The sequence below is a fragment of the Sinocyclocheilus rhinocerous genome, unplaced genomic scaffold (genome assembly GCF_001515625.1).
Source record: "Sinocyclocheilus rhinocerous isolate Xijiao unplaced genomic scaffold, SAMN03320098_v1.1 scaffold946, whole genome shotgun sequence".
Classification (NCBI taxonomy): Eukaryota; Metazoa; Chordata; class Actinopteri; order Cypriniformes; family Cyprinidae; genus Sinocyclocheilus; species Sinocyclocheilus rhinocerous.
In genome coordinates this window covers 205982-232882 of record NW_015633151.1, presented here as the reverse complement: position 1 = coordinate 232882, position 26901 = coordinate 205982, and the positions used below count along the sequence as shown (strand labels likewise).

General features: G+C 37.5%; 2 protein-coding genes and 1 long non-coding RNA gene across 3 annotated transcripts in view; 2 read left to right on the top strand and 1 right to left on the bottom strand.

Moving 5' to 3' along the window:
* The first annotated feature begins 6925 nt into the window (after positions 1 to 6925).
* LOC107743221 (homeobox protein Hox-A2b) lies at positions 6926 to 8676 on the top strand. Its single transcript, XM_016556362.1, has 2 exons — positions 6926 to 7309; positions 7883 to 8676. Exons 1-2 carry the CDS (start codon positions 6946 to 6948, stop codon positions 8611 to 8613), a joined length of 1095 nt encoding a protein of 364 aa, XP_016411848.1. The 5' UTR covers positions 6926 to 6945; the 3' UTR covers positions 8614 to 8676.
* Positions 8677 to 11143: 2467 nt separating this feature from the next.
* On the bottom strand, positions 11144 to 14155 carry LOC107743220 (uncharacterized). The gene is made up of 4 exons (XR_001640381.1): positions 14079 to 14155; positions 13298 to 13465; positions 12856 to 12997; positions 11144 to 11765 (listed from the first exon to the last, which is right to left on the bottom strand). It is a non-coding gene; the product is annotated as an uncharacterized LOC107743220 (long non-coding RNA).
* Positions 14156 to 14327: 172 nt separating this feature from the next.
* The window catches only part of LOC107743153 (src kinase-associated phosphoprotein 2-like), an 18875-nt gene continuing 6301 nt past the window's right edge, over positions 14328 to 26901 (top strand). The window contains exons 1-11 of the mRNA XM_016556279.1: positions 14328 to 14547; positions 15306 to 15411; positions 15509 to 15534; positions 17115 to 17213; positions 19736 to 19816; positions 19896 to 19979; positions 20074 to 20198; positions 20287 to 20350; positions 20442 to 20555; positions 21175 to 21252; positions 23559 to 23674. Coding sequence (XP_016411765.1) covers positions 14508 to 14547; positions 15306 to 15411; positions 15509 to 15534; positions 17115 to 17213; positions 19736 to 19816; positions 19896 to 19979; positions 20074 to 20198; positions 20287 to 20350; positions 20442 to 20555; positions 21175 to 21252; positions 23559 to 23674 — 933 coding nt within the window. The 5' untranslated portion in view covers positions 14328 to 14507. The remainder of the gene's footprint in view (positions 14548 to 15305; positions 15412 to 15508; positions 15535 to 17114; positions 17214 to 19735; positions 19817 to 19895; positions 19980 to 20073; positions 20199 to 20286; positions 20351 to 20441; positions 20556 to 21174; positions 21253 to 23558; positions 23675 to 26901) is intronic.

Below are 26901 nucleotides of genomic sequence, written 5' to 3'. Positions count from 1 at the left end.
TATAAAAGACATTTCACACCAAAAAGTGTAATGACTAAACCTCAGGCTGAAGCAAAAGTAAATCACGTCTGAACAGTAGAACGCAGGAGAAGAAACACTCTTCAGCAATAAAAAAAAACAAAGCACAATTGTTAGTTTCTCTAAAGTCATTTTTGCTTATTAGTATGGTTGAACTGGATCATCAAAGGTCAGCAGCAAAGATATTGGTTAATAAAATGGGATTAGATACATTTGTGTTATTTAACATATTTAATTATTGCAGGTTTGCGTCATATTCTGAGTTTGCATTTCACTGTTTTAATTCATTTTGATGAATACTAAATCTGTTTTTTGTGAGTGGTATGAATTAATGCACATTCACATTTAGTCTAGAACTGCAGTAATATCATGTTCACACAGTGCACACAACTCCTCTGCACTTCCGATTTCTCCCAATATGGGAACAGGAGACTTGTCAGTAAATAAATGGGAAAACAAAGTAACTGACGTTACTTTTTTGAAAAAGTAACTCAGATATTTTCTTGTAAATTAAAAAAAGTAATGCGTTACTTTACTAGTTACTTGAAAAAAGTAATCTGATTACGTAACCCCCAACACTGGTTGTATGTATCCAAATGGCATAGTAGCCAAATGGATAATGGGAATGCTAGAATGTGGCAGAGTACTACAAGCAAGAAGAAACTTTGTAGCTTTGTACTTTGTACCAAATAGGTGTCATAAGCATGCACGGAACAAGGTGGGCTTGACTGCTTTGAGTGTCAGGGATAGATCACCCAAACATCAAATTATGCCATCATTTACTTACCCTCATGTAGGTCCAAACCTGAATGACTTTCTTTTAGAAAAATATATTTTGAAGAACACTGAGGTTCAAACAACACTGGACCCCATTAACTTTCATTGCACGACTTAAAATCGCAGGGTGAGTAATGATGACAAAAAAATTCATTTTTGGGTGAAAAGAGTAAGTGCACCAGTAGACAGAGACACTAATTATACACAATCTGCTAATATTTTACAGGCTATACAAGATTTATGCATGGGAAATAGACTGTGAGTTAACATCACAGGTAAAAATTTCAGTCCACACTTGCAAATTTCAGTGTATGATTAAAAAGTAATTGATAGTTTAGTTTTAACGTTTTACAATGCTTTCATATTGTTTATATTGTGTCGTAGATCAAGATGGAGGGGAAAAGCGCTATTTAAGTAGCACCTTATGGTCTTACGAGTGGTCTGGGGCCCTTGTTAATCCACGAGCGTTTCTATGTGGTAGCTTACATATATAACAACGGTTTTGGGAAAGAGACCGCAGTGATAAAGTACCACTTATGTACTACTTGGGTCCCACTTAGCCTAGTGTTTCAGGAAACCAGACAGTTGTTAGTCATTTTCCTCTTTCACTAAAAAGGGTAAAATCCATTTACGTATCACGTTCCCATGCATCTATATGTTTTAACTTGTCACACAGGCATGCATGCATCGGAAGCAATATGTAAAGATAAAGATACATTGCTCTGAGCTGGACTGACGTTGCAACACAAGCATCGTGGATCATCTCAACTAACGTCGTAAGTTCATTTACGATCCAGTAACGCCCAAACAAGATCCTGAACTACGGTCAAGAAACAATCCTCAACACGAAAGTAGTGGAAAACATGAAAATTGCTTGTTATCTTCTAAATTGAATAATTCAAAGATTCTGAGGTTTAAAAAAAAAAATTTAGCTACTCAGCTTTATAAACATACGTAGCCTAATAGAGCTTAGTCAGGTTAGACGCCATATTGGATTTAATGCAAATGAAAACGAGGCTGAGGGATGTAGACGTACAGTCTTCACAATGGCACACAATGTATACAGGTCCTAAGTCAAACAATTTTCACTACTCAAAACGTTTATAGAATATTTGTCTATGGAACATTGGTAGTAGTCCATTGAACGCACTAGGCCTAGTTCTATTCTTCACAGCCCCGTTTTCATTGCAGTAAAAATGAAATGGGCTATGCTGCTACTCTGACTAAGGTCTATATAACTGCACACATTGTGTATTATTTTAAGGGCATCTGCCATTACTATTTAACCGTTGTGCTCCTTTGGTTGGAAACTCAACAGATGCACACAGTGTCGGACATCCGCTATGCAGAGTACAGAGACACTACATAGATACACTTAGCCTCATGCAACATGCAATATGCAGCTTCCATGCTATTCAGACTAGGCTAACAGAACAGATTTAAACCTGCAATGGAGGAAGAAGAGAAATGAGAAGAGAGCACCTTTTTAAAACTCCTTTGTTAACATTTTTATAAATTTTTTTGCACAAATGCATAAATATTTCGTGTAAAATGAATAATAATGTACATTTCTATATTGCAATTATATTGTAGCATGGCAGTCAAATGCATGTTGCCTGATGGCAAAAAGTGCATAATGCTTCATTAATCTCTAAACTGAGATTAGCAGTGTTTTCACTCTCTTCTCGTGTAGGGGAGAAATATTCCTAAAGAGCCTACGTGTTATTTTAGGAAAGAAGCGTTAGTACAACAATAAAAAATTGGTAAAATTATAAAACAATTGGTGTACATTAGAGATAACTTGCTCGGCGTCTAAATTAAAATCCGTGACGTTACAGGGAAACCCAGTTTTACGCGTTTATAGAATGAGGGCGGATAGCAGAAAGGGGGCGATGTTGAGCCTCCACAAACGCTGTTTTTTAGGAAACCATATCTCGTTGAAAGGCAGCTGATAATAATCCAGCAGTAAAGTATATTTTAAATAAAGGCTGCTCTTTACATGTAATCATTTTAGCTATGTTACCATAGCTCTGTCACACACCAAATAGGCCTATAGGATACAGGCCTTTATTTATAGTTTACTTTACTTTTACTTGCTAATATGGTTATTTTGGAAGAAATTCGTTGTCGGAGCAAACAACCCGGAAACAATTAATTAATCATAAATCGTAAAATATCATGTAAAGTTAATTAAATAATAGCGGTCCATGTATAAAGGTGGCATTATTAACCGATCTATTTCATGCCTCCCAATACGAATATTAAAGGCATATACTTTTCTAAAACATTTCGAATAAAAAACTTTTTGTGGCTACTCCTTTATAATCCAATTAGCCTATCCCGCATACAGACAAGAAGGCATTTTCGTTTAATGGGGCAAGAGACTCATGACGTGCCTCCAAGGAACAGACACGGTTACTATAGCCTACGTTTAGTGATATGGTCAACGCGTAATACTAGAGCTGCGCACTATTGGATCACATTACCCTGATAATTTACAGTAAACTGACTCACAACTTTCCAGCAGGTACAGAGGTGCCATACACGTAAACCGATAGGCCTATGCATTTGGTCTCCAATTATTTTTGTTCATCTTTTATTTTTTTATTAAAATAAATAAAAACTACTGATGAAATCATGTTTGTAAAATCATAGTTAAATCATCGATTCATTGTGTCTAATGGAAATAGATACTAAAATGATTTAAGTAGCTAATCCGTGCCATGATTCAGGATACGATGTTACTAATCTTTGCGCATGCAGGAGACATCCCACCATAATATAGTAGCCTAAGTATATTTATTTCCAATAGGCCTACCCTAGACGTTGATTCTTGGCTTACGAATTTATCCTGCTTTAATGTCGTTTTAGCATAAAGAAGATAAACTATAACATTTTTGTTAACGCCGTGATCTTCACATGGTACAGGCTATACTCTCACAACGTCATATCCTGAATAAAACTGCACGATTCTCTTCTAGGGCATGGGGTATAGTGCATATGCCCGGAAATGACATACACCTCTAGCACAACAATAGGAGCTTGGAGCTCGTTTACGACCCAGTGCAATGTGTGTGGGTAGAGGGTCATCCATCAAACGCCACTGTTGCTAGAGCTACTGCCGCTGCTGCCTTCGCAGACATCATAAACACCCCATATACTCCTCACTCGCACTAATTTACAAAGCTTACTGAGAGGGATACGAACAGATCAATCCCTGGCCTTTTTTTTTTTTTTTTTTACATGAACGAATGGGTTTGGAAACGTGGTTGACCGAAGCAGAAGTATTTACAGTATCCTGAGATCAAGTCCATTCAGCTGATATCTGATTCACATATTGCTATTATATTCGGAAAAGTCTTATTTTAACAGTGTTAGCTTACTCCATTCATTATTCAAATATGTTATTAAACAGGCCTCTTAAATGTACGTAAATCATCTGAACTCTATAATTGAAAAACAAACTAATTAATTCGTATAAATGTTAGACAATACAATAAAATCCGAAAAGAAAATCCCCAACGTATGTATTTAATTACATATCAAAAAAGAAAATAGAGAATTACAGTCTATAACAAACTTACTTTTACCAGTTGTTTATAAAATGAAAACGCATTTTAGAATATTTTTTTAATTATCACATTATAATAATAATTATAATATTATTTTTAACGCCTAATGGTTACGTATTTAAATGCGTAAATCAATTTCATACATAGCCTATATGTACTCAATCTATTAATGCATTAGTTTTGAATGCAGCACATTGGTCGCTTCAATTGTTTGACGATCCAACGAGCCAAGTTTTCATTCTTAACTTGTGTTTTATGACCGTCAGCATTCATTATTTATTCTAACAGACGGTCAGCGGGTCTGTCCATCGAGCCAGACATATCCAAAAAGACATGGTGCTGGAACATACTCAGCACGTGGACAAAAATGATGCAAACTGCCAAATAATTAAAGAATTATTAAATATCTATATCTTAAAAAAAACACACTTAGTTTTTAATTAAAACACTTAATTGTTTTATAGATTTGTCCTTCGAGAAACCTCGGCTTTAAAAATGTAATAAACCGTTTCTTATTAGTATTTTAATGCCAGTCATAAACACATAAAAGTGTTGTTTTTCAATTGCACACTGATGCATTTATTCGACATACATTAAATTAAGGTAACTCACATAGTCAACAACAAACTCTCGACCTTGACAATTTTTACCTAACCAAATAGAAAAAGAATGTGTTGTAAAGCCTTAGATTAAATCTTTTTTTTTTCGAATTAATTTCAAATTTTACAAATATCAAAACACATTTCCGATAATACATTACAAGCACATAAACTTAAATACAGTATTCATGTACATGCATTAATAGATTTGCAAAGACATGAAATTTATAGTTTGATTGCCAATTTGCAAAAACAAACAAAAACAGGCTTTTTTCATTCAAAGCACGGCAATATATTTTGATACTCACATATCCATTCTGTCAGGTCTATCTAATGAGAATAAATACAATACATTGTAAATATGAATTCATAATTCAACAGACAGATTAACATTTAATTAATATGACAATTAACAGTATCCGTAAAGATACATCCTTGATAAATTTCGATGTTCAGCTCGTGGGAAACGACGAAGATTTTTCGTTCGTAGTGGAAATGTGTAGGAAGAAGTGGGCATTTTTGAAGAATGCCGACACCCACGTTCATCTACACACAATAGCTCCTGTGTAGCTGCAAAAACACATGGTTTCTCTTACAATCAATATGTAATCCTATTCATTCCCAAACCTTCGATAAAGGCTGACTTTCCAAAAACGAAAATATAAAACGAACGATTTTTTTTGGTCCGAAATATGCTGGTCCATTCGAAGAACATCCGGTTTGAAATTACGATCAAGGTCAATCCTTTAATCGGAAAATATCACTTTTTTACATTTAATTTATAAAATGGGGAAACTCTCAACCGTGAGTACTACGTTGTTCTCTTCTTCCTGGCCACATATGATCTAAGGGAGTGTTAGATGGTTTAAATGTGTTCTTAGGGCACTAAGCTGTCAGACCTTTTGGCGTGTAAGATTGATAGCGTGCAGGCTTCCAGGGCTCTTTGTTTGGAATATAAGCAATAAAGTGCTCGAGGCCTACACCTACTTAGCTAAAGACTTCTAAGGACAACATAGAAGACACATTCTTGAACGTAAAAGACTAATGAATGTACACTTTTATTTTATATTAATAACTTTTTTGTATGTGTTTGTCTGTCTGTGAGACGATTTAGAGTCGCTCAAACAAACTGTGAAGATCAATTCAGGTAAAATGTGTAGTGTGTTATTATTTACATAATACACTGAATGTATACATTATAATATAACAATATAATTCTGCACTGAATATCAATTATGTTAATTGCACTATTAGTAGAAGAATGTAACCTGAAAACCTGACTGCAATATATCTTAAACTAAAACACTAATACACATGCAAGTGTAATGCGTCCGCGCGCGTGTATATAGGCTACGCGGGCGCGTCGGGGCTTTCAAAGAATTTGTCTGCGCGCAATGTGTGCGCGCGTACTGTCTCGCGCGCTTTTGCTCGTGCATTGGCAAATGAGAGCGCGCATTCTCTAAGAAAATAGTAAAAACCAAGACGCAGGATTAATGGGTTTCCTCGATCGTGGCTATTGGTGTGTTTATGTGTCCAGTTGATGTGTTGGGGGATCTACAGCCGAGGGCCGGTCAAACAATAAAGGGAGAACAGCAGACGGACTCACTGTCACTCTCACTGTTTCAGGTACTGGCTATACTTACAATCTACGGAGCAGTGGGCAAACTGACCATAAATGCGTAAATAAACTAGCCCGTCCCAGAGAGTGAGGCGTTCCTCTCGGACTTTTTTCGATCAATCACACAGACAGTGGCTTCTTTTGATTAAACCCCAAATTGTCATTGGACAGAGGTAATCATGTGACAAGCAATACGGTCCAATTTCAACCTTGTCTCCATGAAAGCAATAGTTTAATGGCACCGCGGTCCCCATACGGCCGTAATCAGCAAAATAGTTTTTTTTTAACCCGGCACGATATTTCATTTTATCTTCCTTGGGTCACAAATTTGTGAGCGGCGAATTTGGAAGACTTGGAGGAGATGAATTACGAATTCGAGCGAGAGACGGGTTTTATCAATAGTCAGCCGTCGCTCGCTGAGTGCCTGACATCTTTTCCCCCTGTCGGTGATGCATTTCAAAGTTCATCAATCAAGAGCTCGACGCTTTCACACTCGACACTGATTCCTCCTCCTTTTGAGCAGACCATTCCAAGCCTGAACCCCGGCAGCCACCCTCGCCACAGCCGGCCCAAGCAGAACCTTAATGGCTCATGCCCGCTGCCTGCCGCATCCTTACCCCCAGAGTACCCTTGGATGAAGGAGAAAAAAGCATCCAAAAAAACCCAGACAACTTCGACAGCAACAACCACCACCGACCCTGGTCCACTATACTTCTCCCCTCAAGGTATTTGGATTTAATGCAATTTTATTGTTTTATAGTTTATTTTAAACGAAATGCAAATTCTTCTTTTAGTTATTATTATTATTAATTTCGATAGCTGTGTTGCGCAAGGCCATGCTGCTTGAAAGTGCAAGATAGTTTGTTATCCTCATGGGTCATGTGAACTTAATGCTAACAAGTTAATTGCTAGTTTTTGGATGCGGAGGATCTATCCTGAACAACTCCTAAACTCTGTGTTAGCTACTTGTAGTGTAGGGCATGAATTTTAATATTTGACAGTAATGAAGAATGATAGATTGCCATTACTCAACTCGGCAGCTGGCGTGTTCATTAATCTTCACTCGGACCTCTCCGCACTCACACCAGACACATCAGTATATTCTGGCATAGGGGATGAGGACACAAATTATTCAAGTGCCGTGGCTCCATTCCCACAAACAATTTATGCTCCCTGAGAAACGCAATATATTTGACAAGTTTGTGGGTTCAGCTTTAAGCCCCACAGCGGCGTTGTAAAAATCAAGAGTTATAATTAGTGGCGTATCAATAATGTATAACGCTGTGATCCCTTCATAGGCTCGCCCGAAATTTCTGATGGTGGCAATGGGGCAACTCGCCGACTAAGAACGGCGTACACCAACACGCAGCTGCTGGAGTTGGAGAAGGAGTTCCACTTCAACAAGTATCTCTGCCGGCCAAGGCGTGTGGAAATCGCCGCTCTGCTGGACCTCACCGAGCGGCAAGTCAAAGTTTGGTTTCAAAACCGGAGAATGAAACACAAACGGCAAACGCAGTGTAAAGAGAACCATCACGGCGATGGAAAACCACCGAGCATGGAGGAGGCAGGCGGACGGGGTGATGGGAAATCTTTTTTCGAACAAGTGGCAAACAATGTATCAGGGGCGCTTTTGGAAAGAGAAGGTTATCCATTTCAGCAGAATACTTTAACTTCTCAACAGTCACAGAATGGACACAATAGTGATTCCCAAAGCGCAACTGTCTCGCCTTTAGGTAGCAATGACAAACATCCGAAACATTTTCCCAACCCGTCACCCACTGTTCCTATCTGCGCCTCAACAATGGCCCCGGATTGTGCATCTGCTCAGGACAATGGCAGTCCCTCGGCCCTGGACGTCTCTTTACAGGACTTCAACGTTTTCTCCAACGATTCCTGCTTACACCTCTCAGATGCCGTGTCCCCAAGTTTGTCAGAATCTGCAGACAGCCCCATTGGTTTATCTACGGAGGCCTTTGATTTCTTCTCCGAGACGCTTACAACAATCGACCTGCAACACTTGAGCTACTAACTCTAACTGAAGTTTCATTATAGGGACGTCAATATCTTTCTCACATTGATGGTCTGTGTGTTTAATTGTGACTTTAAAAATAGGCCTAGACCATTAATCAATGAGGTAAGTTTTTCAATAATCGAGTGATAAGTTTTGTTTACAGAGAAAATATGGCAGGAAAAAAAAGTGATATTTTTCACGTTATATTTTTGTACCGTTCGCCGGCAAAGCGCCATATTTTCATAGAATAAATTTGTACTTGTTATTGAAAATAACAGCGGTGTTATTTATTTCTTCAATATTCAGATTAAGAAATAAGAGGTTACTATTAAACGAGGTATAAGATTCAAAGTATATTACTATTCTATTTTGCTGATTTGTTATGATAATGTGTATTTACCTGTTTTATGAGGATTAATGATTTTTATTATAATTTTTCGAGAGACAAAATTAGATATTTACAAGGCTGCCAAATGTATGTTTATAATCGCTAATCAAAACTAATATCAGTTATCCCGAAAACTATTTGTGCGCAAAATTAATACGCAGTTAGGTATGTAATTGCGTGTTACATTCTTTTTATGAATCTTTCACAATCTTTATTAATTTCCCTGTAGCCTAGTTGGCGTTAAATTTAGATTTTTTTAACAGTATGAAATGAGCCCATGGGACGTTTTAGATGCCATCAAATTTGTAGACTAAAACAGAATCCCTCAAAAAGGAGATTGATGACTTGATGATGCGTACACAAATAAGTCCCTTACTGTATCTGACGACACAGGGAGTCTCCTGGCCAAGAGTTGTAACGTTTTGGAGTTCAGCAATTACATTTTATTGCCTATTAAACCTTCGACAGGGGGTTGGTGTTGAGGCAGCACTCCCCGTAATTCAATCCGCCGCCGAGAATGAGAAGGGAATTCAACAGTCAAACCACATTTTAACATTAATTATTTAGTTTATATAATTTATTATAATGATCAGTTTAGCTGCAGTTTATAGATTTAATTTACATTTGATGAATGCAACTGTGTCCCGAATCAGATCAGTGCATCTAATACAAGAGTTATCAAATTAATTATCGTTTTATCAACAGGCAACGCTGCAAGGAATGATCTGACAGTATAAACAAACTTAAACCTGCGGGTGTTTTCTTAATATTAATATTTATACTTTTAAATTCCAAATAGTCTGATATCTGAATAACTAGCTTAGCTAATAAACAATCTCATTTGATTACCTCGGCCTGCTCTCATACGATCTGAATTCTATGGGCCTGTGTGTCCTCTTATAAGACGAACTCGATTGATACCCGCTCGATGTTACAGTCTTAATACAACTCAATTGTAATCTTTTTTTCGACAAGCCAGGTTCTTGGCAAACGCTTTTCACCCTTTGCACAATAAAAAGCCTGTCAACACCGGTTTTATAACCTTTAAGTTTAACAAACACATTTGAATTTAGGTAGGCCTATATTTATTTTAAATTAGTTTTTTTTTGTAAAGTATTTTGGCACTGATATTTGTCCCACATTAAATGAAACTACAAATAATCACAAAGTAAAATAAATAGTTTCACCATCATTAGTTCGTATCCGTGGCTGGTTAATCGAGTTTAATGATTATGGTGACTCGAGCCACTTCTGTTACTCCATGAAGTGCAAGCTATAGGAAATTCTATTGTAAGGATACTAACACAAAACTGAATGTATAAAAGACGACTTCAGTGGTACCTCGAGTCGAGAAGAGTGTTCTGTGAAACATAGCTTCGGAGAAATCAAGCTAGGATAATTTCCAAACATCTGACGCCACGTTGCAATCGCTGCGTAAGTGTTGAAATGGAAATGAGGCCTAGCGGCCAAGAGCTCACACCGCACAGAGGCATTTGTTAGAGACGCAGAATGATCCGAGTCCTTGTATTAGATCAGGCTAACTTTACACCTACACAATGATTGATACACTATAACCACCGCAGACCTACTAATGTAGTTATATTATAACTTTAATCGTGGTCTGAGGGCTTTTCATTTATTAACAAAGTAGGTTTTTAATGCTCTTATCTTCCATTTGGTTTATTAAATGTTATATTTAGAATTTTCAACCATACACAAAAAGATGTGTACAGAAAAGCCCCTAAATCGCATTTAACAAAACAAAGCTCAAAATCATTAGGGCTCTAAAGGCATAGTGCCAAATCGAGCCTGAACAAATAGCTTGACTGACGTCCTTTGACAAACAAACACGTGATCGGCATTCTTTAACCAGGTTAAAGACTGAGTTGAGATTTGGCACAGAGAAGTGATCAACATCCAACTAGCTACCCAAAAGAGATTTTTGCATCATAGGCATGCAGGGAAAGGCTTAGAATTACAATACAAATTATTTTTAAAATGTTATAATTAATCTTCTATTACAATTTTGAAAAGCCCTGAGTAAAAATAATGTAAATATGTATAACTGTAACCGTCTCATTGAAGCAACTTTTTACATTCTACACATATACATTTTTGGAAGTCAGCTGTGTTACCACTTTTGTGGCAGCACCCCATTTTTAAAGCTGTGGTTGTAAAATAGAAAGATAAACCAAATTTGCCTTTCCATAGTGAATATTCATCACAATAACTCATATGAGCCACTACTAGGCACTGGGTATCATTGCAGATGCATTTGCTAAAATATGTTATTGCACGGACGCTTCAAGTATAATTATCTGCTTACTTATTAAAGACTGCCATAAAGTTTGACAGTCACATAACTTTCATTATCCTACCCAAATTGAACAAGCAACTTTGCATTAATGCAAACTGACGTGAAACCATTTGGTATGCATCATATGTACATGTAATTCGGGGCTCCTGCAACAATGTTATTTTCTCAAGTGATTTGCAGCATAAGTTTATGGCTTTGGTTAGGGAGCCTGACATATTTTTGGTCATCCCAGCATCTACAAGGATCGATGAACAATCTGTGTAAAGTAAAATTCCTGTCCCGACAGCTATAAAATGCTTAAAGAGGAAAGGCCTACACTGTTAGTCCACTGACTCAGTCTGTAATGTCTATGCAGGCATTTAAAGTCAGTGCAGTCAGCCATCAACTGGTTTCCATGGAAACCTTGCATTTAATCTTGGTGGTCCCTTTTGTCATTCCTATGCAGGTCGGCTTCATGCAGATATTCTGAGGGTAGAGTGAAATTAGAGCAGAAACACTAAATATAAACTGCAAGATGCATGAAAATGCAAACCGTATATATTAATTTTAAGTGTGCAGTTATGTAATGCTTAGGAATTCTTCACTGAAAAATCTGTTATCATTTACCCACTCACATGTACTGACTCTCTTTTGTGAAAAACAAAAGAAGATATTTTGAAAAATGTTCAATGTTGTTTAGGGCTCCACTAATTTTCATTGTATGGACAAAAACAGTCTTTCTGTGTTCTTCTGAGGAAAAAAGTCTTTAGGGTGTGGAATGGCATGAGGGTGCATAAATGATGACAGAATTTTCATTTTTGAGTGAAATATCCCTTTAAGGGTTCAAACCTTTTAAGGATCGGAATCAGATAGAATGGCTCAAGTAGAAGGCCAACCACAGCAACACCACAGAATACAAATGAACAAATTAGCTCTATGAAGCATGATATTATCTCATAGATCATATTTATGGAATTCCTGAGGTATGCAATTACTCATCTTCTAGTTGCACTTACGTGGTCTGCTTCTTAAACATCTCTTTTCATCTAACATAAAGAGTTTTTCCTCCTGCGGCTGCAACCGAGGCTTCACTATGTAATGTTAAATCGAAACACTGCAAAAGCCTCATGAATATATCTACAGTAATTAATAATCAAAGAACCAAATCCCTGTCAAAGAGAAACACAGGTACAACGGTTACAAATGTACCTTTCTGATGTAACTTATGATTGATGCATTCTTTTGTTGACATTAGTCATTAAACATTAAATGTAAACTCAAGGTTCAATCCAAGGGAGCCCAGACTTTTTTTCTTCTTCTCCAGAAACAGGCGGTGAAAGTGGTGTCAAAAGACAGTTTAAATGTTTAAATGAAAGCTAATTCTAAGTCTTTTAAAAACAACACCTGAGCAGCCTAATCCCTCAAAGGCCAAGGGGCAAAAACACCATCTCATCCATCACAAAGTTGAACTTCACAGATACCCCTGCACCCTACAGGCAGTGTGAATTACAGTGGCAACAGTGTGCCCTCAGATGTTCGGAGGCTGTTCAGGTGGTCTGATTCAGATATGACTTACCTGTCACATGTCATAGTATTTGCTGGTGACCTCGCCCATCTCAGGTATGTTTTCAAGTCTAGTATGTCTTCACGTGGCTGCCATAAACCTTACATTTCAGTATTGTTTTGGGCCAACGAAGCAATTCTTCTCTACCAGCTCTCTGAAACAAAACCAAAGCAAAGGAAAATGTTACAGGCTCAAGTCACAAGGCTTGCAAGAAAAAAAAGGGAATGATTCAGAATGTGGCAGTCAGTGGTTTCCATATGCACAAGCATGACAGTGCTGGCCACCACAGAGTCATGTCGACCAAAAATAATTAAAATATTGTTTTACCCTAGAGAAAACAACAAAGTATAATGCTAAAACTCTGGGATGAAGAGAAGTACAATATGTCTAATTTAATAAAGATGATGATCACTGGTTATGGTGATACTGGTGTAAAATGCATTTAAACACTCACACACATTCCTCCCTTTGCGGGTTGGGGCCAGAAGCTGAGACTTGTGAACTGAGGTGAGTCCAGATCAAACAGGCTCGGCTGAGGAGCATGAGATATGAAGCTGCTCCCCTCTCCTTTAAAAGGTCAAAGGGCACTTCACCTCTCTTTCCCCCTCCACACCAGATGGATCTGTGGCCAGGTCAAATGAGGTTCAAGCAGTGCTCAAGCCGAGCGAACAAGCAGACAGGATGTCAGTGTTGAATATCAGCCAATACTTTCATAAAGTAAAATCAGCCTTTTATTGTTTCATTTAAGTCATTCCTATGAATAGCTGTATTTGCTTAGGTGCATAAATATATCACAGCAAGGCTTGTTCACAAAATATGGATATAATTATAATGTGCAAAATAACTTGCCGTATTCCTTTAACAAATATTTTGGACTCAAAAAACAAATTCCACTCCTTATCATTTTCTAGGAGAGGTATTTTGAGAAGGTGACAGAGTGCAGGTCTCCTGGCAGGGATCTGTTCTCTGCAGTAATCTCTGTGAAACAGCAGAGGAGCACAGAGAGCGCGCACAGAGCCAGATGGAGATGGATAGCAATGTGTTTTCCTATGAAAGCTGTGCATCACATTCTTCACCTGTCTCACTCCTCAGGATAAGTGGACTCCACTCCAAACAGCAGGCCCATCTAAAAGGGCTGAAAGGTCCTTAGATCCTCTCACTAAAATCCTCTATTGCACCAGCAGTGTACAGAGGGCAAATAAATAAAAAAAACAGGACATTCAGCAGTTACTTACCAAAGTTTGTAAATGAGGATTGCCTCTTTGGCTAAGGAAGTAGTGAAGCTTCTTGAATCTTGAAGATTCAGATTAGATTAGATCATCTGTTTTTTCCGCTCTCATGCTAATAAAAACATCAAAAGTAAATATTATCACAGTGAAAGTGAATTCGACGAATAATGCAATAAAATTACTTATGGAAAGTGCATCATTCCTGTCAAATCGTGCACATAAAACTAGATGAGGAAACGTGTGATTCCCCAGTGTCCACTGTTTGGGGTGAGCACTCTAGTCAAATGTTTCTGCTGGAGCAGGCGTGATGAATAATAGTGTCTAATTTGAATAGTGGTTTCTGCAGGGTAGGCTATTGCTTCTTCCGTATTTCATAGTCCACTTGTAACTTCCGTGTTTCGAAGGCTATCTTACTGGGTCAAGCGGTTTATTACAATGAGATCCATCCCGGAAGACTTGACGGCACTCATTTCAGGTACTATCGCAATATTTGATAATACAACAGTTGATAAAGCGAACGTTTAGGTCTCGAGCGCAGTCGGAATAGAATAGATTTTTTTTGTCTTCAGTTATAAACTCTACATTTATTTCGTTCGTACCTCGTGAAAAGAGGAAGTTTAGTCTACCGACAGACGTTGAGAATATTTCCCTGTAACTTAGTTAGAGCATAAAGTGGTCTTTGTTTACTTTTTTCTAAAGACGATCGAGGCAGGGTGCGAATAGATGTTTTGTGTTTTAATTACTAAGTCAACAATAGGTATGAAAGTAGAGAGTTTATGATGCTAAGATTCAACTGCAGATGAAATTGCTATTTTTGTTTTCTTGTGCAGTTTTTTTTAAAGTTTGAGAACATACCTGTGGGAGACTCCAGCTTAATATGCTAACGATGTTTGAACACGTAGATAGTTGCCAGCTAACGTTACGCTAATTAGATGGAGTAAGGTTGTTATTAGCTGGCTGGCCAGTTACAATGTTACAAAAACAAAACAGGTTGATAGTAGTTGTTTCTGGCTAAAGACCAGTTTAAGATGTGTTTTCCAGCAGGGATGTAGCCTTGCCAGTAAACTAATCAAAGTGCCATTAGTCTGGAATAGTCGAAAGTTATGTTCCTCAAACATGAAGTGCACCTGTTTGCATAAACCTAGGCTACTTGAGTTGAGGAATTCAAGAAGAGTGAAAAATGGCAAAAAAAAAAAAAAGAAGCTACGCTTATAAAATAGTGTCTGTTTTCAGATCTGGAAACTTTTTTAACCGATGTCCTTAAAGGGGAGAATTTGAGCAAGAAAGCAAAAGAGAAAAAGGATGCCTTTATCAAGCGCATTAAAGATGTGAAATCGAGGTACGACAGAATGTATTCATGTAATAGCTATTACCTGATATGTTTGTGACTCTATGCTGATAAAGTATTCAACAAATCCAAATTATTTGTGTTCCAGCTACTCTCAAGATTTCAAGGACGAACGTAAGTTTTGATGTGTTTGTATGTTTGTGTTATGTGCATGTGTCTGGGGGAGGGGCTAAAGTTCAAGCATGGTGGAGTAAACTAGTACTTCCCCACTATGTTGTAGGCTACTGTGTGCTTCACTCTATCCTGCTGCATCATAGTTAGCATTCGTTTTGTACATGAAAACTTCAACTCTTCATATGTAAACATCTTTGCATGACAAATATATATAATACACATACACGATTTCTCTTCTGATGGGAACACATGAAAAAAAGTGCTTTAAAAATAACCTTTAAGTCACCATTTAACTGTTCACAGATCAGTTTCGTGTTTCCTACTACAAATTTAAGGTTGAGATGTGGGTAGATGGCTGAGTTTGGTATAGCACATTACAGCCGAGCGGCACTATTACCACAATTTCACAATGTGAACAGGAAGTTATTTGCTCAAATTCAACATGATGGCACAAACATATGCATAATTTTTGCTTTGCCATCATCTTTAGTATTAATTATATTGTGAGGGAATGTGATTCAAACTGGCTATAGTGTTACAGGAGGTCTGTTTATCTAGCATATTAAAGGAATAGTTCAGCCCAAAAATAAAAATTTGCTGAAAATGTACTCACCCTCAGGGCATCCAAACTGAGCCTGTTTATTCATCGGAACAGATTTGGAGAAGTTTAGACTTGCATCACTTGCTCACCAATGGATCCTCTGCAGTGAATGGGTGCCGTTAGAATGAGAGTCCAAACAGCTGATAAAAACATCACAATAATCCACAAGTAACTGACACCAGTCCATCAGTTAATGTCTTGTAAATCTGCATGTTTTTAAGAAATAAATCCATCTTTATTTTTTTTACATAAACCCTTTGCTTTGGTTGTACTATCCATAATATTGCTTTCTCTAGTGAAAAAGCCATCTTGTCTGAATCAGGAGAGAAATATGAACACATCAATCACCTTTTATCAGTGAAAACAGTCCAAAACAGTTCTAAACAAATATGTTGGTGGATTTGGATGTGAGAGGACAACAGGGGATGGACTCACTGGAGAAAGCAGTATTAAGGATTATGGACTATAATGGAGTATTTTGACCAGAAGCGACAATTTATAGTTAAAATGCCTTAATGATGGATTTGTTTCTTACAAATCCTTAGCTTTTCACTTTACAAGGCGTTAAATAAAAGACTGACATTGTGTGGATTATTGCCATGTTTATATCAGCTTGAACTCTCATTCTGATGTCACCCATTCACTGCAGTGGAGCCATTGGTGAGCAAGTGATGTAATGCTAAGTTTTTTCCAAATCCATTAAGTTTAAGAAGCATCTACATCTTGAATGGCCTGAGTATATTTTAAGCATATTTAAATTTTTAGGTGAACTGTTCCAGTGTTCCGTTAATATTCCAAATTTCTGCAAAGCGCGTGCCACTCAAAGGCACCATGTCCAAATTCCTGTGCTGTCAGATATCATATCTACAAACAACATAGCCTACATAATATCTGAAGTAGACAGTCTTATTGTGTCTTGCTGGTGGAGGTTTGAAAACGTGGCCTTTTTGAGAATGCTGATGAAGACTCTGTTGTGTAGGAGATGAAGAGCTTCCAGAGCCTGATGAAGCGGACACTAACGACGGAGGATCACTGCAGTCAGAGCAGACTGACAGAGATGAGGAAAGCGCTTATGATGGTGAGTGGAAAATTGTGTGATTTATTTAAGTGTTACCAGAAAAGAGAAGCATGGAGCATCTGCAGTTGTTTTAGGAGAACTTTAGGAGCTTTAGGAGATTCCTGTGAGACAGGAATGCCATGTGACATTGTTCTGTACCCCTGAATTCTCTCCCGGAAGTCAAAAGAAAAGTTTGTTATTGTGAGTATTATGAAAGAATCGCTGCAATCTATTCTGTACACAGATTGCATGTACAGAATTCACATAAATGAAGAAACAAAAAGCATTTCTCTCTCCGCTTATGAATGAATCAGTTATCATCTTTTCTGCAGCCTCAGCTGTTATAACACAGTATCATTGTGGCAGTCCTTTGTCATGTCCTGTCTAAGATTTTTTTAGTAGTGGTAGAAGAATACAAAAGCTGAATGAGGTGCTTGAAAGACTGATGTAACCCGGCAACAGGCTCAGGAACGGTTTGAAGGCACAGACGTCAAGGGTTTAGCTCTCTTTTGTCTCTGAGCAAATGGTTTATGGTCTGCAGCCCAGACAATGCCGCCCACAGCCAATGTCAATTCAGCCTTCTGTTTTATTAGCGTCTGCTAAATGAATGCTATTGGTAGAATTTACATTTAAGGAAATCCAGTTCATCTGACTCATTTCGAATCATGCATCATATCTGATTATTGCATTCAGAAACGTACATTATCGGGAGGGTAGGATGCAGGCCGAGAGTGGTTTGTGTGTATGTATATGGTAGGAAGAGGTTTACTGCTGTAGTGCAGTCATGTGTTTTATAGGTCCTTTTGCCCTGTGCTTGCCAGAGAGAAGAGCTGTTTAGCTCCAAGATGGGATTGAAGCCTGTTAGTGCACACTGCAGAGCCTAGGCGAATCAAAACGGCATTTGGAGATTGACCAAAAAGTTATTTGAGACTATTTATTTTGGACAGATGTACTAAAGCAAGTGAAGTTATGAGCTTGTGCAACCATAATGCCGCTATTTGGTTAAAGGCAGGGAGTTTGTCATTTAATGTGAGATTTTTTTTCATAAAAAAAGAAAGTCAAAACAGACAGACACATCTCACGCTGTATTTGTTGAGAGTCAGAGGCTTTGCCTCTGTTAAAGAGCTGTGAGTTTTTATTCTATTTATATATTCAGTGCATTAAAAGGAAGCTCATTTTATAGCAGAAGGTGAAACTTGTTGCCATTGTTTATTTACAGCCTTTTGCAATTGCAACCTCATTCGCTACTTATGAAGTTAGCATTGTAACATAGATAAAGATCATTTAAAGGGAGTTCATAGTACACATTTTCAGTCATGACTTATAGTTATGGGTTTGTGTAACAACATTACCATTCAAATGCTTGGGATCACTATGATTGTTTTGAAGAAACTGACTCTTTTATTGAGCAAGGACAAATTGATCAGAAATGACAGTAAAGACATTTATGATGTTACAAAAGATTTCTATTTCAAATAAATGCTGTTCTTCCAACTTGATCTCAATCTCAATTTCCACACTTCTTTAAGAAACACAAACATGTTCAACTACTGTTAAGAACGGCTTCTTGATTGTTACCAAATCAGCATATTAAAATTATTTCTTAAGGGCTATGAAGAAGACTTGGCTGCTGAAAATTGAGCTTTCTTGTCATCAAGAAAAAAATGTCTTTTTAATTATATTAAAATAGAAAAACAGCCGCTGTAAATTGTAATACTGTTTATAAATATTGCTGTTTTTGACTGTTCACTTTTTCACTTTTTGATCAGATAAATGCAGCCTTGGTGAATATCAGAATCTTCTTTTTTTTTTAAATCTGTGAACAGAAGTATATATAATAATTTTTTGTAAATTGTATTATTTATTTTACCTTTTCACTAAGGAAGATGCAAAAATCAAAGTGATGCTCTGTGCCAACGAGTTTGTATTTTCCAAAATGTAATCTTTTTTAATTGTTTTGCCAGTGTTTGCTCTAAAAGACAGCATGATTTATGATTTCTTTGCTAGTGCTTCTACCAGACATTTTCTTCCAGATTTAAGAGAAATCCGCTCCAACTCTGAGGGTGTTCAGTTTGCTTTTCACAGTCAGCGTGTGTCATGATCCCTTGACAGCACTTTATACATAATTGCAAACATTCCACAATTGCCTCTGTCATTCATAACACTGCTCTGCTCACTCACACTCATTCAGCAATGCAATGGTAGTGTGTACACAAGAGAAGGGAGGGCAGTGTAAACGAGAGGGGAAGTTTGCTTTGAAAACAGACCATGCATCTGTTTCACATACTGCTGTACCTGACAGATCGGTGCATGAAACTCTATCCAGGCTTGAATCTCTGCTAACTTTAGTCTCGCTTGACGTCGACCTATGATTTTTAAACCTAAAGGCATGGAATTAGCTTTCTGACTGCCTTTAGCAAATGTATTTAATTTGTTGTTAAGGCAGGTGCTCCTCTTTGTAGATTCTTCACCAGCACAGTTAGCACTGCTCATCATAAATAAGCTGAACTAAAATATAATAATTTTCTGTTTGTTGAAATCAGGAGTTCAACAGTCTCCTCCGGTGGCAGCTCAGGACCTTCAGTCCATTTTAAAGAGTGGCTATCTGGAGAAGCGCAGAAAGGGTAGGTTACTGCATTCACAAACATGTTGCTCATGAGAGAAAAAAAAAGTAAAAAATAACCTCCTTTCGACTTCTTATAGATCACAGCTTCTTTGGCAATGAATGGCAGAAGAGATGGTGTGCTTTAAGCAACAACATATTCTACTACTATGGCAGTGAGAAAGGTGGGAAATCTACCGTTTTTGTTGTCACCAATAAATGTAGTCCTGAATTCAATTTCTTTTTTCTGAAATTGGATCATTTCATAATCTTCACTAGATAAACAGCAGAAGGGAGAGTTTAATATTGTCGGATACACGGTCAAAATGAACAACACCCTGAGGAAAGATGCAAAGCGAGATTGCTGCTTTGAGATCTCTGCTCCAGACAAGCGTGTATATCAGGTTGGTCACCTCTCATAACATGTCTCAAACATGCAGTGTTTATTCATATCCTCAGATCATTATCACTCACAATACCTTTTGGCTGCAGTTCTGTGCTGCGTCTGAGAAAGATGCAAAAGAGTGGGTGGAGCACATTGACTTTCTGATCAAAGGTAGGACTGTACATCAGAAAAACACTGCCACTCTCTAAACGTGTCTTTTATGAACAAATGCATCATGTTTTGCATGTGTTTTCACTATCAGACATGGGTGGAGTCATTCCTGAAGATGAAGAAGAGTATGATGACTGCTTACCTATGAACCAACCAACCAACCATCCTGCACCTATTGATGATGACATTTATGAAGAACTCCCAGGTTTGCACCTCAATTTCTTATTTTTTGGTTTATTTGCCTAATAATTATATTATATTTATTTATTTTATTAATCCATCCATTCTCCTATGTAGGGTTGTGGGGATGCTGAAGTATTTAAATTTTATTGAATTTTAAAGCTGCAGTCCGTAACTTTTGGCGCTCTAGCGGTTAATAAACACAACTGCGTGCGTCTTGCGGAAGAACATTGTAGCTGGAGCTACTTCTCTCTCTGTTTATGTCTATGACGAATCACGCAGGTACTGGGCTACTCCGCAGCGGTACCTACCCGAACCAGTCTAAAATAGTCCGAATATAAACACTTATTATAGGTGTACCGTAGTGATTCAGGACAAGCCAAAAACACGATTTGGAAAATGGATTCATGGTGTACTCGCTTATTATATACATTTTGTCAATTTTGAACACAAAAAAATGACGGACTGCAGCTTTAAGTATTTTATTGTTATCTATTCACTTCTGATGTTGATAAACAGTTATAGTCATGTAAAATCCCCTGAGGGTGGTTCCTCTATGTATGTGGTGGAAAATGGCTACAGAAATTTTGAATTTGGTGTATTGCTCTCCGCTCTGACTGGCACATCTATTCTCTCCCTCTCAGAGGAAGATACACCCCAACCTGTTAAACCAACAGTGACCCTGGCCAACAAACCCACACCACCATCTACCCCTGTGACAGGTAATTACCACTAGGTCACCAGGCCTGTCCATCCCCTACCTGCCCTGCTGTCCCATAACACCACACAGACTCCCAGATCTGCCTGGGTGGCTATCGTTTGTCTGTCCAACTTTTTTTTTTAATCTTAAAAGGGCAAAGATAGGAAGGATGAGGTCTTGAAATGACAACAAAAGATAGAATGTGGAAGAGAAGCAATGGATATTGCAGGTACATATGGATTTGGGAGGTTAGCTGGTGAAGTCACACTGATGACAGGAGTAGGAAGTTAGTCTGGACCACAGGAAGGGCCTGGAAGGGAATTTTTTGCTGTATTTTTGCACCGTTTGGCGTTTATTATTTGTAATGATACTTAATTGAACAAATTTGTGTTTATTAGTTAGACAAATGCTCAACAATACTCTTGCCATAATCTCAGTTATTATTTTAAAAAGCTATATTGGTTTTTCTGTGCATGTGTGGGGAAGCATGTATCCTGCCGGGTGCTGGGCACTGGGCAGGGGTTGGTAGGCTCTGGCAGGAAGCTGACTCCATTGGTGCACTGTGGCCCACCATGGCCCTCTGCTCTAGGCTCACAGCACAGGAAGTCCTGCTGACAGAAGCGATGGCTGAGGCAGGATCTCGTGACAGATGCTCAGAGGAGGAGGCCAGCTAGAGCACTAGTGAGAGCCATAATGGAGGGGAATAATACAAGCTTCACAGATTCTGGAAAGCAAGATTGTCATATGAATTTTCCTTATTAGTGTTTGTTGTCATCATTCAGGGCTGTTTTGAATAATGTTTTAAAATCCTGTAAGTGAATGCAATAATGCTGATTCCAGACCGGTGCAGCAGGTGTAATACTAATGCCTGGTTGTTTTAGGAGGCAGCCCTGAATAAAACCTTAAAGCAGCAGTGGGTAAGGTTATATTTAGAAAATAATTAGAATAATCTGCCAAATCAGCATAGCTGGGAATCTGCCAGCAATAATGTCTGTTGAAAGATATTTAGCTTTAGGGGTATTTTTTTTTCTTTATATGAAAGCAGTTTTACTAAACACCCACTCATGGTGCTGCCTTTGGGTAGACGATGTAGATTAGTAAATACATTGTAGATATGAATAAATAATGCTCTAAGCCAAGAGCATGGTTAAATGTAAACCCAAGAGCACTGTGTTTGTTGATGTTTTGAGATAGAAAATAAATGTTCTTTTGAAAGGGACTGAAACTTTGCTGAAGATTATAAAAAAAATCAAAAGCTTTATAAATAAAAAAGGCTTAAAACAAATGTGGCTTGTAATCCAAGTTGCAAGTTAACTTACAACATTGAGGAGTCTTTCATTAGAGAGTTCTTCAGTATGCATCTCAACTGGCAAGAGCCTCAGTTCAGCAATTTATACTCTCTGCTGCCCACTAGTGGATCTTTCTGAGCCAGAAAAACACTGGGGTCTTCAACCAAGAACCCAGGGGCGCCACTATGGTCCCTAGCCAGGCCCTTGGAATCATCCTAAACTAAACTAGCTTGAAATTGTATTTGTGATGATCACATATTATGTCTTTTTGCAAAACATTTTTTGAGATCAAACAATAATCGGTGGACATTACCACTTTTTTTTCCAGCAAAAATGCATTCAGTTGATCCAAAGTGACAGTAAAGACATTATAATGTTACAAAAGATTTCTATTTCAAATAAATGTTGTTCTTTTGAAATGTCTTCACAGCAAAGAATCAATCACAGTTTCCACAAAATGATTAAGCAGCACAACTGTTCAACATTAATAATAAAAACAAACGTTTCTTGAGCGCCAAGCGTATTAGAATGATTTCTGAAGGATCATGTGACACTGAAGACTGGAGTAATGATGCTGAAAATTCAGCCTTGCCATCGCAGGAATAAAGTACATTTTAAAAGATATTACGATAGAGAAAAGTTATTTTGAAACTGTTAATATTTCACATTCTTATCATTAAATTGTGGTGATATTTCACATTTATTATCTGTATTTTTGATCAAATAAATGCAGCCTTGGTGAGCATAAGAGACTTTATTCAAAAATATGTACAAAAATAAATAAAATAAAAAAATTGATATCTCACTGACCCCAAACTTTTAAATGATAGTGTACATACATTGAGATTGAGATGTTCAGAAACCAAACCAACAACCTAACGATCCCCATTTTTACAGCACTTCATAAACATTTTGTGATGCATATGTTAAGAGTGTATTGAGTTCAGAACGATGCCTTTAAAAACACGAAATACTATCATAAATGCTCTTTAATAATTAAATTCTGTTTTTAAATGATGTTCTATTCTTTCCCCTGCAGCAGTGACCAAGAGCACAGACTACGCCAACTACTTCCAGGGCTTGTGGGATTGTGCTGGAGAGCATCCCGATGAGCTGTCCTTCAAGCGAGGAGACACCATCTACATCCTCAGCAAGGTAAGACGGGAGCCACGGCCTGGAAACTTCCAGACTTGCCGCAGTTGTCACAACCCACGTGATGGAGGACAAAAATAATACAGCATGAGGTAATGTTTATTACCCTGCCCTCTCAGACGTCAGCAGGAAAAGATGAATTTGCAAAAACATTCAGTTAAATAAATACACTGTGACGTCTGGATAACACATTTGAGTCAGATGCAGAAAGGGTAGTTTTGGGCCTGTTTTTTGCGCGAGCGGCGTTCCTGAGTGTGGAAGTGAAGTACACCCTCTCCCTGTGCACAGTGATGGGATTAGTCTTGTCACAACGGAAACCATTTTAGTGCTCTTGGCCCTGAGCAGAGCAGTCTGGCAGCCAGTGGCATTCTGTCACCTCTCTCCACGTCTGCCCATTGCGTGTGCGCGTCTCAGAGCTCATTTGTGTGTGGGTATTTCAGCATTGGAAGACGGCTCAATGCCATGTTCAGTGAGGGCAACCGTACGCAGACCTTTAGCATACACACATCTCAGCCAGTCACTATTTATGGCTGTAATGGTAGTCTGTGTTCTCAGGAAACGCTGAATCCACCTCTCTATTCATACCAGGTGCTGCGGAGAAGTGCGTTTGCTTAAAAACTTCCCGTACCTGTCAGCTCCGATGCGTAGGCCGGCTGTGCAGATCTGGGAACTGCCCGTGGGGTTTGTACCTGGCTAACAGAATTAGCTCGATACCTCTCAGGGCTACTTAAAACAGGTCAGGCTGCACCGTTCCCAGAAACAAACTCGGTATCTTGCGGTTTGTCTACTTAGCGCCGTTGCCCTTCAGAGAAAGAACTGGAAAGCTTAATCGTGTTTGTGCTTTCTCTTTTAGAAGAGAGGTTTTGAGGTATCGACATTATGCTGGCGTTTATGAATAATGGTAGGGAAATTTGTGGGTCAAGGACGTACTATATAAGTGTCCATGATCTAGTTTAAAGCTAGTGAGAAATTCTTATGTTATTTGTATATTTATGTTGGCTTCATATAGTTTAAAAAAAAAACTTTAATACCATTTTCAGGAAAAGTTTCAATGTGTAATGTGGCATAAACAACAAGTTTGTTTCTTTTACCTTTATTTAACCAGGAAGCAGCTTAATAAATATATTTTTTACAGTCACAGACTGGCAGGAGACAAATGAATCAATATATAAAAAACACAGAGATAAAAATTCTAATGTAAATTAATTTATAAACAACTATCTAAAACTAATCTAAAATTATTGTTATTAGTTCAAGTAAAAATAATAACATATTTTCCTTACAGGTTGAATACATGTTTGTGTACACAGATTATTATCCTCACAGTAAATTATCCTTTATAGATAGATAGATAGATAGATGGATAGATTGATTGATTAAAACATATTTTAAGGTAAAATTTGATTATATAAATGTCAAGAATTATTCTTTCATTAATATCAAGTTTTCTAGGAGTTGCACCACATGAAATTTTACAACCTGAACTAACCTTGCCTTATCTTAAAAAGTTGTACTATGTGATTATTGACCTTGTCACACAAGTAATAAAGATCTGCAGGGGTCCTCTCTGAGATATCTCTTACTGTTTTGTTGTTTTCTGCTTGTTGATTGTCTTCGGTTTTGTAGACAAAAGTTTTAAAAACATTAAGCAGTGAAGCAATAAAAATTGTTTCTTAATATTCTAAGAAAGGTTCATTAAGGATTATGCCAAAGTGCTTAAATGGATTGTTCAACCAAAAATGAAATATTGTAATTTTCTCACCTGTAGTCCCTAACCTGTATGGCTTTCTTTCTTATGTAGAACACAGAAGAAGATATTTTAAACAATATTTGTAACCAAACTGTTTTGGTGACCATTGACTTCCATTGTATGGACAAAAGCACAGAGTAATGTTCTCAAAATGTAATTATTTATGTTCCACAAAAGAAAAAAATGTCATGCCGGTTTGGAACAGAAGGTTCTGGAGGCTTGACAGAATTTTCATTTTTGGGTGAACTATTCATTTAATCATTTTTTTAAAGTCTTATTTAAAAAAAAAAAACTTCATTATTAAATCTGGACAATTGTATCATACTGAGATTTCAGATTTTATACCCCCTCAAAAAATATTTAAATTAATTTTAATACAGAAATTAAAAGAAGTATCAATTATGTGTGAATTACATTAAAAAAAAAAACTAATAGGTAGGACAAAATAAAGTGTACCCTCGTTGACCCCGTGTATGGGAGTTTGATTCTAGTTTTTCAGTCTTATGGGGGATCAGCCTGTTATTGGAACATGAGCTGATGTGTGTCAAAATAATATTTATTGCTTTAAGAGTATGAGATAGCGATTTGAAATCTTACTTGACTGACATTTTTTAATAAACAAAATTCCATCTTTTTTGTAAGTATAAGTGTAATCAGTAATGGTGCCATATTTGAAGTGAGTAGCTGTATACTAAGATGGCGAACTATACCAAATATTACTGCCACACATATCTCGACAACAGCCACAGACTAGAGCAAAAGGATTTAAAAGTTAATGAAATAAACCTTTTTGTTGTTGTTGTTGTTTTTAAATGACTGGCAAATAGAGGATTCAAATTCAAATGATCTCTGATGTCTTTCTGCCGCATCTATTTTCAGCAAACATGAGATTTTCAAGTGACCTGACAGCTTCATCTGAGCTTTTTAGGAGGGCTGAGATAAAACCCTCCTAAATAAGGCCTAGCAAATGCCTATGTGTGATGTCATCTAATGTGATCCATTAAGTAATGGTGAAAGTTTAGGTCTCCAGAAGTGATTACACAGGAAAGAAGCTGACACAAAGAACTGCTGAATACAGCTTTCCATAATTCTGCCCAATTTATTTATATTCGTTTTACTAGAGATACAGAAATGTGCAGCAGCAAGATAATGCATCTTCAGGAGAAATAGAGATGACATCCCAATTTCACCAGTAGCTAAAAATCCATAATTTGTAATGGATATATAAAGCATGCCAATGGGGAAATTATCTCATTCTGTTAAAAGTCAGCAGGCTGTCAGAAAATGACAGAATATGGTCTGAATGGGATCCAGGGCTCACTGCGTTTTTTTAGAACAAGTCTGCCATCTAGTGGCTAGAATGAGTGCGGTGGCATTTTAACCAAGAGAAAATTAGCCTTTTGAAAGACATAATTGTGTTGTTTGGATTTTTATTTCTTTAAAGACACCATTAAGACTTCTGGTTTTGTATATATATATA